Genomic DNA, 15,900 nt, shown 5'->3' with positions numbered 1-15,900 from the left:
CATTCACTTGGTTTGAGTTTATTGGAGAGGTTGTATTTTATCGTTTGTGCAGATTTTCAGCTTGGATAATGAAAATAAGTAGAAATATCATTAAATAGCTCTATTCATTAGTCTACCATGCTTTGAAAATCCGGAAGTCATCAATAGAAATCAAGATGGAAACCGATGAAGACCAACGTGTCAGCGAGAACGGTGACATTTTCGTTCATCGTCTCAAAGATTTGACTGATGAAGAAAAGTTACGTTTAGACGCTCAAAACTCTCGAATAATACCTGAAGCCAAAGCTGCTAGGTTGGAGAAAGAAGCTAAGCGTCACTGGGACATCTTTTACAAGAGAAATGAGACTAAATTCTTCAAGGACCGGCATTGGACCACACGTGAGTTTCAAGAGCTTATAAACTTTGATGTTGATGAAAAGATCACGTTCTTGGAGCTGGGATGCGGCGTGGGCAACATGATATTCCCGCTAGTCGAAGAAGGTTTCACCAACTTTTATTTCTACGCGTGTGATTTTTCACCACGTGCTGTAGAATTCGTAAAGAGTAACAAACTGTTTGACGAGAGTCGAATGAAGTCATTTTGCGCTGACCTAACCACTGATGACTTATTCGAGAACATGGAAGAATGTTGCGTGGACATAGCGAGTCTTATCTTCGTGTTATCTGCCATCCATCCTGATTCTTGGGCGCAAGTTGCTAAGGTGGCCTTCAGGGCGCTAAAGCCGGGCGGCGTGCTCTTGTTCCGGGACTACGGAAGGTACGACATGGCGCAGTTACGCTTTAAGCCTGGACACAAGATCGCTGACAACTTCTACATGAGGCAAGATGGTACTAGGTAAGTTTCGCAATGCCGAAGTAAACATTTTCCATTTCCATACATACTTACACCACTTTATATACTAAACCATCATTAACATTTCAGGAGCTACTACTTCACAGAAGAAGAATTGCAGAAGCTGTTCACTGAAGCCGGTTTTGAGATCCTCATGAACACGTATGTGCAGCGTCGGACAGTTAACTTCAAGGAAGGCATCGACGTCCCTCGCATATTCGTACAGGGGAAATATCGGAAGCCTAGCAATGGTAAGAACTAAGATTGTACCTAAGAAATAAGCATTTACTACAAAAAAGTACTTACAATATTTAATAGAAACTTGTTGGACATAATTTATTAATGATGATAAGTGCTAACCATTGAAAATCCATGATCTTGCATGTATATTAGCTCTAGCTGAATACAACTGCAATAAACCACACTATTCAACTTTTGTTACAACCATTCTCACCATATCTTTCATTGTTTCAGGCTGAGAATGACCCTAAGCAGAAGGTTTCTTCAATGAAACTTTATTTGGTAAGTTTTTAATCCTTGTTTCTGTATTGAACAGTTCATTTTCCATGTTTCCGCCCCTTAGATGACCCACTAACCTTTTTTTTTTAATTTTGTTTAGGTCCCTTTAATGTTCATTTAACTTTTCCTAACTCTAACAGCATGATGACATCGCAGTGCAGCTGAAAACCTTCAGTTGCCTCACAACGGGTGTATCAAGAATAGGGCAACTTCCAGAACATGGTTAACTTAGTAGTTATTCATTCATTACTTTTTGCTGGTATTTTCCACCAGCTTTTTTTCAAAATTTTAGCTTAGGGAAACCTGTTGTGGGGTCTGATGCATAAGAAAAATGCTTTTAAGAGCATCCTGACTTTTCTTTTAAACTATTTTTCTATAAATCCAGGTTTTAAAAGGTATTTAATGTATTTGTCATTGGTTACAGGTATGAAGGGTTAACAGACCTCCTTATTCAAGGTGAGATATAAGATTTTTTAATTTATAATGTTTAGATTTTACACAATTGAATGATGACTTCATAGTTCATCTGAACGCTTTGATGTACACACTTTTTATGTCTTTCGCTCCTATCTGATTATAACACTAAATTTATCCTATTATTTAAATTCTTCAAACACCACTAATGAATTGTTTGTATTGCAGATTCACCAAAAATTGGCTGTTGGTGCAAATAGCAGCTACATGTGAAAGGTAATAATTTTCTTTAATATTTTTTATACATAAATGAGCAAAGAAAATATTTTTAATTAATCTGATTTTTTAATTATTAACATGATGACTTCATAGTTCATCTGAACGCTTTGATGTACACACTTTTTATGTCTTTCGCTCCTATCTGATTATAAATTTTGAAACTTTTACTTTTGTTGAAAAATAATATGTTTTCTAATCAATTCTTATTTTTTCGTAGAACCATGCTGGAAGGTGCAGGACTTGTTAAATACTGCTTTGAAATGAGGTAAGGCTTGATTTATTAAGTAATAATCTTGCATATATGGCTTGAGCCTAATTTTCTACTTGTAAATGAATTTCCAAATGATGATTTCAGATAGGGACATCTGATTATAATGCTGTTAACATAACTATCCTCACTGATTTCCATATTACTAAATAATTAACTCTTACAATATTACCTGTTTTTCTAACAAAATTTCTCCTTTTTCACAGACATGAAACATGGAAGCTAGTGAAACAAGAAAATATACTATAAATTGTATTTAATGTAAGTATTAAGATTTTATAATGCTTAGTATATATTAAGGGTAGAAACTAAACCTCTTTTACAAGCTTTACAATGATGACCCGACCTTCAGGTCTCCCTCAACAGAGCGAACCCAAAACACCATGTTGACCAACCATACGCGTCTGAGTAATTGCACAAACAATACAGATAAGTAAAAATGATAATGTATGATGCTAATGAGACGTTTTTGTTACAGATCTGGCTGAGATGGTTGCAAAAGCTTTTGGAATTGCCATCTAAAAGGTAAGAATTGAATAGATAGATCTATAGTTATATAATAACTTAAAGGCTACAAAATGACTTAACAGATTTAGATATTCACTTTTGGAAATCTAAACTCTTCCTAAAGCTTGTGAAAACAGCTAGTTTTATATAAATATATTTTTTTAAAAGTTGAATTTCAAATGATGACTTCAGATAGGGACATCTGACACTAATGCTGTTAACATAACTATCCTCACTGATGTTATATCCAAAATTAATCAAATTTATTCTGGACATACAAAGGCTCATAGTAATGTTATCTTTACAGGTATATCCAGACATTGGAGATATTTCCTACAACAAGCTGAGAAACGTAACAAGTAAGTTAGAATTTGTTCTTGAATAAGATTACAAGGTTCAGTTGCCTAAAAATTTAAATTTTTAATTGAAACCTATACCACCTTATTACAAAACGTGGTTTTAAGAAGTACCCGCTTTAGTAATAGCTTTAGTCCACTGATTTTGTTCAGAATGGTGGTTTAAAGGTGGTACAAAAGCTGGTACTTTATTTAAACCACGTTTTATAATAAGGTGGTATATAAGGTAAATCAATATTTTGTGTATTAATGCAGTTTGTGACCTCTAAGTATCCATTTGTTTGATATTACAATGATGACCCGACCTTCAGGTCTCCCTCAACAGAGCGAACCCAACACACCATGTTGACCAACCTTACGCGTCTGAGTTAGTTTTAAACAGATATTAATAATTTACTCAGTAATAAAAATATATTAACAAAATTTTGTATTGTTCTCCAGGTACATTTTGCTGAGAATTAAGATTCATCTTAGTCAATTTGGATTTTCAAGGTAAGCTTGTGAAATACTAAATGCATTCTTTCAAGATATAATCGTACTTTCAGAACTAAGTTCTGCAATCTACGGCTCTAGACAGACAGACTGCATTTCAACTGCAAATCAACTTCAGAACACGACTGCACGCCGACTGCAATTTAACTGCAATCGGACAGCACGTTTGATTTGCAGTTCTATTGCAGTTGAAGTGCAGTCTGTCTGTCTGTCTAGAGCCAAAAAATTTAGTAAATATAGCATAGCCCTTTGATTAAATACCTGATACATTTTTTTTTTTTGTTAATCAAGAATTATTCAATTAAAGTAAATAGTTTTCTTGTAATGTGACATTTACAATGATGACCCGACCTTCAGGTCTCCCTCAACAGAGCGAACCCAAACCACCATGTTGACCAACCATACGCGTCTGAGTAATATTACCTACATTCTAATTACTGCAAATTCTGATACATCTATTTCATACATCCCTTCTTTGTTTCAGATCTTTGAAAGTATGTCTATCAAGAATTGGCACAAGATTTCAAGACTTTAAAATGTAAGTGTCAACTGTCCTGGATCAAATTAGGGAAGGTTCATGACGTAAATTGAGTCGCGTAATATAGGAAAAAACATCATTCACACCTAACCGATGATGCGTGCCTAGATCATACATATACGTCACACTCGACGCATTTTCCATCAGATATAAATAAAACTTTATCTTACAGTTGAAGTTCAATCCCATTATAAATGGACTGATGTATGTGATCACATGACTAAATTAAATACTAAGAGAAGGAAGCACAGCTGTCTATCATCAATTAACTCATGTTTATGTCAGCAATTAAGAGTAATCTGTTTTATTGAGATTGAACCGTTTGTTTTGCTAAGAGTTAGAGTAGTAAATGGGTCATTCTAAGTTAAGAGGTAATTCGTTGTATGAAATGGCGGCACGAGTTTTTTTAAATATATTTTTACTTAAGTATACATTTTTAAATGTAAACGGCTACGTTGAAAACGTATACAAAGGGTCCAGTAAATTTTTTGGTTTTTTCTCGTTTTATAAGTGACCAGGGGAAATACACAATACAGGGGAGAGACAAGGTGTACAGAGGAAGATACTTCATGAACAGGGAAGAGATAAAAAAAATAACAAGGTTAATTTTAAGAATCATCTTTATTTATTTTAATTACGAATTATTTATTTAAGAAACAAAAACAAAAAAATATCTTTTGAATAACAGCATAAACTTGAAATATGGAGAGAAAAAGCAGAAATTCGTAGAAGACGTTTAGCACTCCAAGATATAAGTAATGCTTTTGTAACACCACCATGTTCAGATAATGAAGGCCCACCGCCTCCTCAAAATATAAACAGGCGAACGCAGGCAGCACAGCAAAAGTCAACTTTTTTTTTTAACTACGTCAAAAATCGCCCGCTGTGGGTTAGCAGCGGTGCGGGAGTGTCAGATTCTTACTGACTAAAAACCGTCGTGTTCCGTCGTAGGCCTTTTATGTGCCAGGGCCGGGGTATCTCTTTCGAACAACCCGCAGCCCCAGCAGGCCTTGGCCCTACTGGGCCCCGCTGGGGATGCTGACATCTCTTTCAGGAGCGCGTGGAACAACGCTCGCCGCCGACATGGGTCTGTTGTCTAAAAATAGACATGAGCGATGAGCCACCCGAACTCACCGCCCACAGACCCACGCCTATGGTGGCCGGGAGTTATCTCGCGACACCCGGCGCCCGTGGTGTCTACCTGCTCCAGCGCGGCGGCCGGGATGAGAGGCGCGAACTCTCTGACGTTCCGTCGCCTCCTTTTCGAGCATGACTGCTTCGCAGAAGAAGGCGACGGCATCCCATTCCCTCTCGCCCCGGACCATGGCCTGAACCAGGGCCGGACGCGAGAGGCCGCCGCCGCCTAAACCCTCGACGAGGACCCGGCGGTGCCCTTCCCACGCAGGGCACTCCTGGACTGTGTGGTCCACCGTGTCCTCGGGGCTGTCCGCACAATGGTGACACCCGGGCGCCTCCTCACGACCGATTCGATAAGGGTACCTTTCGAAACAACCGTGTCCGGTGAGGACCTGCGTCATGCGGTACGTGAGGGCGCCGTGACTCCTCCCGAGCCACTCCTCAAAGAGGGGACTTACCGCCACTATGGTGGCGTGCCCTGCACTGGGTTGCGACAGTCGCTGCCTCCAGGCCACCATGAGATCGCGCCGGAGCTCCACCGGCGCTGAGCCTCCTCGCGCTAGTCATACAGGCGCAAGAAGACTCTTGCCTCCAGATCCGACGGTGGCAGTCTGGCTAGTAGCCCAGCTGCTTCGCGGGAGATCGTGCAGCAAAAGTCAACTCGAGCAAGAAAAGAAAGAAACCTGAAAATAAAAAAACAAGCGCAAGAAATAGATCCACTTAAATCTGCAGCCCAACGCTACAAAAAAAACAAGTACAACGATGAAATACTTATCCGGGTCATTTTTAATTCTTTGATATCGTAATCGTTCTGCTATCCTATTCTTTTCAATCCATTTTTCTGTAAATAAAACGTAATATTGTATTGTAAAGCTAAAATAAGCATAACGCCAAGTAAAGGATTAGAGAAAACTAGAAGTATTAATGGAAACGCGTAAAAATGTATCTCCCCTGGACATTAAGTATCTCCCCTGCCATCGAAAGAGCCAGGGGAAATACGCCAGGGGAGATACATTTTCGATAGAAATCTAAAATAGCCGTAAAAGTATTTCGCGCACGTCATTCACACACAAACATAACAATGTACACACTATTCATAGTAAATATTGAAGTATATGTTAGTATTTTAACAAAAAATTACAATGTAAAACTTACCAGAGGAAAGACTGCATTCACATAACTTTTCTGCACCCAGCGAGTAGCATGATCGAAATGGCCGATAATAAAGGCGGCGCAGTTGCTTATGCGCCGTTTGCTGCTAACTTCACGTTACACACTATGCATTCAAGGTCACAACTTCTACAGACTAGGAGATCAAAACTGATTTTTGAACGAAAACAAAAGACCAGGGGACGAGACACGAAACTCGGTGGACAAATTTCGGTGTTCATATTTTTTTTTAAGAATTGGAATAAAAGCACTTTTACTTGAAAGATACTATTACTAAGTTTACTGTACCTATAAAATTAAAGAGTTTAAAATAATTATTTAATTTTAATACATTCATAATTACTGATTTATAAATAAAGTCGGTTGGGGGACAGACCAGGGGAGAGATATTTTTCCTATATTAGAGCTTATTGTGACTTAATTACGTACATTTCTGCAATAAATTTTAGTGACCACGTAGAAAACATTTAGTTTTAAGTGATAAATAGGTTATTTGTAAAGTTTATTGAAAAAAAGGATATTTTTTTGTCGTTGCCGTCGAAAGTACCTCTTAACTTAGAATCACCCAAATATCACTTCAGAAAGTTTCTTTTGCACAATAATATGTTAAGCTCCCTTTATCAGTTGTTCTGACATCAAACTGTCCAATCACCACTGTATCTATAGTCTGTCTCATCCTATGTGAATGTAGTCTCCTGATGAAGCATTCAGTAAGTCGAGACAAAGATGACCGTGGCCAAAACTGCCGGCTCGACGCTAACGACGCCGAGTCGGTTATATAGACTCACTACAACTATTACACGGAAAAGCTAAGATGTTGACCGTTCGTACCAGTTAACTAAATGTAAGTTTTAATTTGTTGCAGGTAACTCGAGGTCCGGAAGAAAATGTATGGTCAGTGAATACTCGTTGTATTATATTGCAATGAAAGTCGGGAAATGGAATTAGTTTGCAACAGAAACAAAAGATTGTGCACCAAAAACATCCTTTGCTTCTTCAGCATCAGTTTCAACGTCAACCGCAACACTAGTGAATCAAGGACGAAATTAGTTGATCTGAGCCCCCACCCCAGGACACAGCAGCCCGTGAGAGCTCTCACGCGCATGATGGCGTCCACCGTTGAGCTCAACCTGCTTAAACAGAACTGGTGGTCCGCAAGGTCCGGCCCTAACCTCAAGGAGCTTGCCCACCTCGTCGAGACAGGCGTGACATCACAACGTGCTTGTATTGAGCCAAAACAAAGAGAAATTTCTGCAGACAAGGCTCCTGGAATTTCAACTTATTTAGGACTATCAAAATAGCAATACATACAGGTTATGTAGAACAAAGATATATTTATTTATACCCACAAAATGGGGGTTTGAAGGTGCATCTGAACAAAGCAATTATGAACCGGCAATGGAAGGTGGAGATAATTCTAGAGATTAGGCGACGATAATTTGGGACAATCCCAAACTATCTTGAACTTTTTATTGCCTACCAATTTATTTAAAATTTGATAAAGAAAATACAAGAAGGCGTTAATTGAATCAGAAATTGTTTCTCTACTGTTGTTAATGGCATACACGTGAACCACAACTTACACATGATGGTGATTGGTGGTAAGATTACTTCGATCTTATCGAATACATCATCAGCGACATGTGGTGTGTGCCAAGTGAAACCCAAGGAGATGAATGACATCAACCAGGTTTTACTTAAAAAACCTACAGGAAGTTAATAAATTTGGCCTGTCTACACTACATGCTTGCATTAGCTGCATCCAACATATTGCATAGGTACCATTCATTTTATGAAATGGCAATCCAAAGGCGATGAATGTAAAGAAAAGATAGCTAATAGAAAAAAAAAAACAAATTCAACAATGATTTTGGAATCAAATGGGACTGCGTGTATGTATGTGGTGAAAAGGTGTTGGAACTACAAACGACGGAAACACTGCAAGGAGATTTTTTGCTGATCCCACTGCTCAAATAACGGGTGATGTCATGCGGAGAAATTGTCGACGTTCAGAGCCTATCGTCACACTGCAAAGTTTGTTGAGCTTTATTCTTCGTACTACATGTCTGCAAATGTACATAAATTGCTCAAACATGGTGCTGTCATTACAGAGCATAACAACTTTATCACTGTCGGGAAATTATCCGAAGAAGCGTTTGATTGAAGCGCGAAGCAAAGACTAAGCATTTTCGGTGTTTCCGCTCAAGAAAGATTAGCAGACTCACTACAAATAAAGACATCATTCATTATCTGTTGGTTTCGTCTGAACCCTACATTTCTAGTATGAGACCTAAAATTTTTTTTCTAATACTTATACATATTCCAATAAAGATTTTTTTGCCATTGACCTATCTCGATGGTATGTTGTGGGGCGGCATGTCAATCGACGGCAAAACGAACCTCGTCCACCTTATTATAAAACGTGGATTTAAGAAGTACCCGCTTTAGTAATAGGTTTAGTCCACTAACTTTGTTCGGGACGGTGGTTTAAACGTGGTACAAAAGCTGGTACTTTTTTTAAACCACGTTTTATAATAAGGTGGCGTGTGTCTTTCTCGGACTGGAAGTGCTCGCGAGCAAGGGTCGCTGACAGCTGCTCGGTACATAACAGAGATCTTAGAGGAGCAGGTTGTCCCTTATGCGGGTTTTGTTAGCAGTGGGTTCACATTAATGCACGATAACGCCCGCCGTCACACCGCTTTAATTGTAAGAGACTACCTGCAAGAAGATGGAATCCCTGTTATGCGCTGACCGGCGCGAAGTTCAGACCTGAACCCTATTGAGCATCTTTGGGATGAACTGAAACGGCGAGTACGGGCACGTGAGTCCTGCCCCTACCACTCTTCAAGAGCTCCAAGATGACGTGGTTGCAGAATGGGACAACATTCCGCAAGAGACTGTTGTCACGTTAATCGGGTCCATGAGAGAACGCATGGAAGCAGTAATCAGGGCCAGGGGTGTGGTGTGGTCTATGATCACGTAGTGATTAGTCAGTATTGATAATGTTAAGATAAGTAGACGATAGGGATGCCTCGTACAGAATAAGATATTTAATAAGATAGTAATTAGTTAAGATAAGCACGTAGCTTTTCCTTTGTATAAATAGCGTAGTATATTCAATAAAGGGGGCACTTCTTAGTAGGTATTGGTTGCCTTGACTATACCTAGACATGTAGTTCTGTTGTTTTATTAACACGTCTACCCTCATCAACACCCAAGGACCCTGCCTGTCGGAAGGTTGGCAAGCCCAACATCACAGGGGTAACACTAGGTTTTAAGTTGTTTTAAAGGGCTTTGTTGTAATTTTTACTGATAAAATAAAATTTTCCTTATCATTTGCATTAGCTTGCTTTTTTTATATCCATGTAAACAAATAACCACATCCATTGATTTGTTCTGAAATTTAAATTGCCTTTCCAATGATACCTCATAATCATGTCTACCATTGATTCATCCTCCGGGCCTTTTTCCCAAACTATGTTGGGGTCGGCTTCCAGTCTAACCGGATGTAGCTGAGTACCAGTGCTTTACAAGAAGCGACTGCCCTGCCTGACCTCCTCAACCCAGTTACCCGGGCAACCCAATACCCCTTGCTTAGACTGGTGTCAGACTTACTGGCTTCTGACTACCCGTAACGACTGCCAAGGATGTTCAATGACAGCCGGGACCTACAGTTTAAAGGTGTCTACACACCAAAGCCGCTGATGCCGGCGGCACAGCCCGGCGGCCCAACCCGCCGGCCGTATTTTGTACAATCATGCCGCCGGCTTTCATAGAGTATTTGACAATTACTAGAACACCACATGCCGCGGCTGTCGTGCCGCCGGGCTGTGCCGCCGGGTCAGCGGCTTTGGTGTGTAGACCCCTTTACGTGCCATCCGAAACACGAGTCATTGGTGTCTAAGATACTTAGAAAGTAGGTACATACAAACTTAGAAAAGTTGCATTGGTACTTGCCTGACCTGGAATCGAACCCGCGCCCTCATACTCGAGAGGTTGGTTCTTTACCCACTAGTCTACCATTGATGAATAGGGTTAAAATGACTTTGAAGGGAATGTATAAAGAGTGCGGCGGAGCGGGCGGTCACCGAGTGCACCGCTCGTTGCCCGTTCCCGCGCCGCTGTATTCGAGGGCCGGTCCATTTGATTATACGCGTAAGATCCTGCCGCTACAGATACCGTGTGCGTTCGCGCAGCGGAATGTTGTTGAATTTAAAGATTTTAATTATGCAAATAATTAGTGTAAGACGTCCTATAATTGTGTATGGTAAATAAAAATTTGTGTATGCAGCCATTGTGGAGAAATTCACCAAAAACAGATTCCGCTGGGCGAACGTTGGCGAACGTTGTCCTGGCGGAACTTTTTTTAATCCATAGACTTTAGAAGAAAAGAGATGTGTCCGAAAATTTGTGTGTATTTGTGTATAATTCATTATGTATGAATGAAATCAGTGCATGCATAAACTTCGGAGAAATTCAAGTTTCCGCTACGCGAACGTTAGGCCATTAGCTAGTTTTCATATAAAGCGCTTACATAGAGAGCTGTAGATTTTTACATACGTTGTTTTGAATTTGTTTATATTTGTTTAAAAAACAGATTCAGAAAAAGTCGTAGGGTTTAAAAGATAAAAATATAAACGTAAAATACACTTATTAGGTCTTAGTTCTTAAAGTATGCAGTTTGGGGTCTAGATTTTCACGTTTACACAAACTTTGTAAGTGTCTCCAACATGTTGCCAAGTATCAATGATGTTCCGTTAGTAATTAAAAAGTTATAGGATATTTTACCATGAAAAGATCACGGTTTACAAAGTAGTCGAATATCACGACGTTCTAAAGGAATTGCATGGTAAAATGTATGCCAATATAATTAGTTTAATCATTCAACTATTCACTTGCAAAATTTCATGTCATTAAATTCAGTAATTAAAGAAAGACAATTATAATACTGACGGAGCATCGAAACCCTACATAATCCGACCAAGTTCGGATAGCTACAAAAAAGCGGCCGTGCCATATGTCTAAGCAACGTTCTTCAGTGGCATTATTATTAAAAAAAAATTCAATCAAGAAATACAATTGTTTTATTTTTTCCTAACGCTTGTGTACGCAACTGTACCATATTAATAAATACTAACCTACCAAGTTAAGAACGTTGCTTAGACATATGGCACGGCCGCTTTTTTGTAGCTATCCGAACTTGGTCGGATTATGTAGGGTTTCGATGCTCCGTCAGTATTATAATTGTCTTTCTTTAATTACTGAATTTAATGACATGAAATTTTGCAAGTGAATAGTTGAATGATTAAACTAATTATTGGCATACATTTTACCATGCAATTCCTTTAGAACGTCGTGATATTCGACTGCTTTGTAAACAGTGATCTGTTCATGGTAAAATATCCTATATAACTTTTTAATTACTAACAGAACATCATTGATACTTGGCAACATGTTGGAGACACTTACAAGGTTTGTGTAAACATGGAAATCTAGACCCCAAACTGCATACTTTAAGAACTAAGACCTAATAAGTGTATTTTACGTTTATATTTTTATCTTTTAAACCCTACTTTTTCTAAATCTGTTTTTTAAGCAAATATAAACAAATTCAAAACAATGTATGTAAAAATCTACAGCTCTCTATGTAAGCGCTTTATATGAAAACTAGCTAATGGCCAAACGTTCGCGTAGCGGAAACTTGAATTTCTCCGAAGTTTATGCATGCACTGATTTCATTCATACATAATGAATTATACACAAATACACACTAATTTTCGGACACATCTCTTTTCTTCTAAAGTCTATGGATTAAAAAAAGTTCCGCCAGGACAACGTTCGCCAACGTTCGCCCAGCGGAATCTGTTTTTGGTGAATTTCTCCACAATGGCTGCATACACAAATTTTTATTTACCATACACAATTATAGGACGTCTTACACTAATTATCTGCATAATTAAAATCTTTAAATTCAACAACATTCCGCTGCGCGAACGCACACAAATCATTTGCAGACAAAATTATTCATTATTGAATGACAGAAAAGGATAAATCGTTTGTTTCAAAGAAAAAATAGCGGAATTCCACATACGCTTCAATCGTAATCGAGTCGAACGTGAATCGTATGACGCTTAAGTAAAATTAGGAGAATCGGGCCCCAGCATGTCACATCTTAAAACAGCAGCTATCTGTCTATCAAAATTAGTCCAGCCGGTTCAGAGATCCGTCGATAACCTAGTTACAAAAAGTGGCTCCTCAATCCTGATGGACATGTTTTGGTAGGTACCCAAGTTTAATTGTAAGGAAAACATTTACTTTTTTCTGAAAAACGCACTACCTAGGTACTTATTACGTACTTCCAATGTTTATGGAGGTCAGTTGAAAAGACAAATGACACAATAGGTCTTACAAAATACTTTATTTCTTTCTCAATGACATAGAACATACTATAAGAAGAACTTCCTCCTGGATGTCTCGAGCTGGTGCCTCCTGCCGGCGATGATCCACTCGTAGTCTCCGCGCTTCGAGTCGAAGGTCCCTTGCTGTAAGGAGATCAGCTTCAGGGTGAAGCGTGGGCCCAGTTCTCGAAGCTTCGCCCGCTTGCCGTCTGAAGTGAATTCGTACCTGCGGAATTATATTTTGATGAAAAATCTACTTTGGAAAAAGTTTTGTAGTATGGTTATGATGTGCGAAATAACTGGCGGATTTTGAACTTCGATAAGCGACATATTTTAATATATTGTCTTGGTAGTACCAAGACAATATATTAATTATACAAGGACGTACCCAGGGGGGGAGGGTCCAAGGGGTCCGGACCCCTCCTGAAAATAGATGCAACCCATAAAATAAATCCCTCAGTAGTAAGTACAGTGCCAAATATTGGTATTGATGTCAGCCCATTCAACTCAGATTCTTTCAGTAGACGACGTTTTACACCGAATGTCCTTAAGACCAAGACGTTTAAATTTAACGTTATAATACTGTCTTATATTACCGAGATATGCATTAAATAATTTGTGAAAATAATTTTCTTTTAATTTTAAATATCCATTTACGCGATACCTTAATCATTTGCCTGGACCTGGACCCCCCCCGACAAAAAATTCTGGGTACGTGCTTGCTTGGTACTCCGTCGCTTAAAACTTAATTGTGCAGCCTAACAGCTACATATTCAAGTTATTATGGAAATATACCCTTAGGTACACAAAATAAAAGAGGAATTAATAAACCATATCATGCAGCACACTTGGTAGGTAGCTAGAAGTAAAATTATACTAACCGATGATGCCTAAAGAATATGTAGTCTCGCTGGTTGTGGAAGGTGACGGCGCGGCGGCCGCGGAACTGAGGTTCGTAATGGAACAACGCGCCCAGCATGCGACCCACCGTCAGACCGAGTCGGGTGCTGAAGTTGTTCAGGATTACCTACAAACAATACAGAGATGATATGATATAGGAATTTTACTGTGCATGTGTTATTATTCAAGCAAGGTTTGTAGCTAAGCTGGTTTAAAAATAAGAAAAAGAAAGAAAATTGAATCCTGGAGAAGAGTATACCATAAGTATTTTATCTCTGGATGCACAGAGCAGATTCTGCAGTAGTAATCAATATGGTATATTGTTCACATATGGAGTAATTACCTCAATTGAAATTGTAGGAAACAGTCTATGCTAACAAAGCAAATGGTACAGTTTGTTTAACCGCTTGTATGCCGCTAATTGTAGAACAATAGAAAATCAATTTTGTCTCGTGTATATCTGCACACTGGCATACAACGGGTTAAAAGTGCTAAACTGAGCAACTACTTTAGAAAAAATCTTGTAAATTACCCTCCTTCTTTGGCAGTCGGGTAAAAAAGGAATGAGAAAGGATACCCACAGAACATGAGTGAAATAACCGGCGGACATTTGTCTAAAAATAAAACTGGCAATAAACATTCACATACCTCAGGTCTATGTGTAGTAATTTCTTTATAATCTTTCCTTAACTCTGGAGTTATCTTACAGCTGGAGAGGCGGAAATGTGCTGTTGGTCCATTCGGTAAGTGGATCAGGAGGAACCCGTTGGGCTGCTTTTGATTCTCGTTCACTACTATCACATCTGTCACTTGCTCACGGATTGCTGACTGAACTATGCGCTTTACTGATGATCTGTTGATGGTGTAAGGTATTAGAAATTTTTTCAACATAAAGGAAAAGTAAGTGACAAGATGTATGAAAAAAAAACTGTGTAGGTACTGAAAACTTTGACCATGTGAGAATAAAAGTGTTTAGCACCCCTCATTTTATAAGGGCTCAATTTTAGCCTTACGAGGTATGGAACCCTTATAAATTGACTAATATGCTGCTTCTTACTAAGCAAATGGTTAGTGGGTCGTCTTAGGGACCGAGTTCTCACCTTTGCCTATACCTAGATATAGAATTAGGTATCATTCTACACAGCTCCTTGCCGAAAATCCTAGTCTTGTTGTGTGGGTTGTCCGAATATGTGATCAGTACCTTAGGTTCATACGAATTCTCATAGTAGGAAGACAGTTCATCTAATTCCATGTCCTTTTGTGCCTGATAACATATAAAATTATATGATAAACTTTCATTAAGAATAATAACTATTAGAACTAGACTTTTCATTTTAATGTTTTGAATAGTGAGTCATAAAAGGAGCAATCATATTCTGAAGCTTCGGTCTACTGATTCAGATGCCTAATAACGCAATTTACAAGCTCCATAACTTTATGTTTCTAACCTCTAACTTTTCTTCATCGTCAACATTAGCCAGCATAGTCTCATCCTTCTCTCGGAGAGACTCCAGCGTGTGAGGAATCTTCTTCGGGACATCGTCTCCTTCTTGCTTCTTCTCCAATTTACGCCTAAAATCACCATGCTGTTAGTTATTTCGTAAACGTAAATACAAATAAAGTACATAACCAAACTTACTTTTTCTTGTCTTTACCGCGAGCCATTTTATGTTACGTTTATGAATTGGACTTAAAACACTACTTTCTGTATTGTTTTGTCACTATATAATCTCTTATTTGTTAATAATTTTACAATATTTGTGTTCGGTTATCATGTGGGACACGCTTTTCGTTGTTTTGACTTTTGACAGATGTTCGTTCGTCCAGCAGTTTTGTCATTTGCGACAAACTTGACAGTAACGAAGTGTTTACGAAGACTACAGCATAAAACTCTTAATCTTTTAAGTATCCATGAGCATGCATTTATAACACTATCGTTTACATTTGGAAAGCAGTTCTTAAAGGATTAATTATTTTCAAGTATTTTTTGCACCAATGACAAAACTATTTCAGACGGCATTGTAGAAGCTTTTTCGCAAGGCCCTCTCATCATTCTCATTTTCAAAATAGTCTACCATAGCTCACTCCAC

General features: G+C 38.6%; 2 protein-coding genes and 2 non-coding genes across 4 annotated transcripts; 3 read left to right on the top strand and 1 right to left on the bottom strand.

Moving 5' to 3' along the window:
- Window positions 1-9,687, top strand: LOC126055099 (uncharacterized protein). Its single transcript, XM_049842819.2, has 12 exons — window positions 1-835; window positions 923-1,083; window positions 1,307-1,354; window positions 1,776-1,807; window positions 1,994-2,041; window positions 2,262-2,309; window positions 2,519-2,573; window positions 2,791-2,837; window positions 3,127-3,178; window positions 3,617-3,667; window positions 4,152-4,205; window positions 7,378-9,687. Exons 1-3 carry the CDS (start codon window positions 156-158, stop codon window positions 1,309-1,311), a joined length of 846 nt encoding a protein of 281 aa, XP_049698776.2. The 5' UTR covers window positions 1-155; the 3' UTR covers window positions 1,312-1,354; window positions 1,776-1,807; window positions 1,994-2,041; window positions 2,262-2,309; window positions 2,519-2,573; window positions 2,791-2,837; window positions 3,127-3,178; window positions 3,617-3,667; window positions 4,152-4,205; window positions 7,378-9,687.
- On the top strand, window positions 1,849-1,933 carry LOC126055123 (small nucleolar RNA snR60/Z15/Z230/Z193/J17). Its single transcript, XR_007511248.2, has one exon. It is a non-coding gene; the product is annotated as a small nucleolar RNA snR60/Z15/Z230/Z193/J17 (small nucleolar RNA).
- On the top strand, window positions 2,113-2,198 carry LOC126055121 (small nucleolar RNA snR60/Z15/Z230/Z193/J17). Its single transcript, XR_007511246.1, has one exon. It is a non-coding gene; the product is annotated as a small nucleolar RNA snR60/Z15/Z230/Z193/J17 (small nucleolar RNA).
- A 3,214-nt stretch (window positions 9,688-12,901) lies between the features above and the next one.
- On the bottom strand, window positions 12,902-15,631 carry LOC126055100 (probable ribosome production factor 1). Its single transcript, XM_049842821.2, has 6 exons — window positions 15,450-15,631; window positions 15,259-15,382; window positions 14,911-15,074; window positions 14,459-14,663; window positions 13,792-13,937; window positions 12,902-13,136 (listed from the first exon to the last, which is right to left on the bottom strand). Exons 1-6 carry the CDS (start codon window positions 15,473-15,475, stop codon window positions 12,959-12,961), a joined length of 843 nt encoding a protein of 280 aa, XP_049698778.1. The 5' UTR covers window positions 15,476-15,631; the 3' UTR covers window positions 12,902-12,958.
- Window positions 15,632-15,900: the final 269 nt, after the last annotated feature.

The sequence above is a fragment of the Helicoverpa armigera genome, chromosome 5, assembly GCF_030705265.1.
Source record: "Helicoverpa armigera isolate CAAS_96S chromosome 5, ASM3070526v1, whole genome shotgun sequence".
In the NCBI taxonomy this organism is placed as follows: Eukaryota; Metazoa; Arthropoda; class Insecta; order Lepidoptera; family Noctuidae; genus Helicoverpa; species Helicoverpa armigera.
Note: the sequence above shows the minus strand (reverse complement) of the source record. Positions and strands in the feature narration are given on the sequence as shown.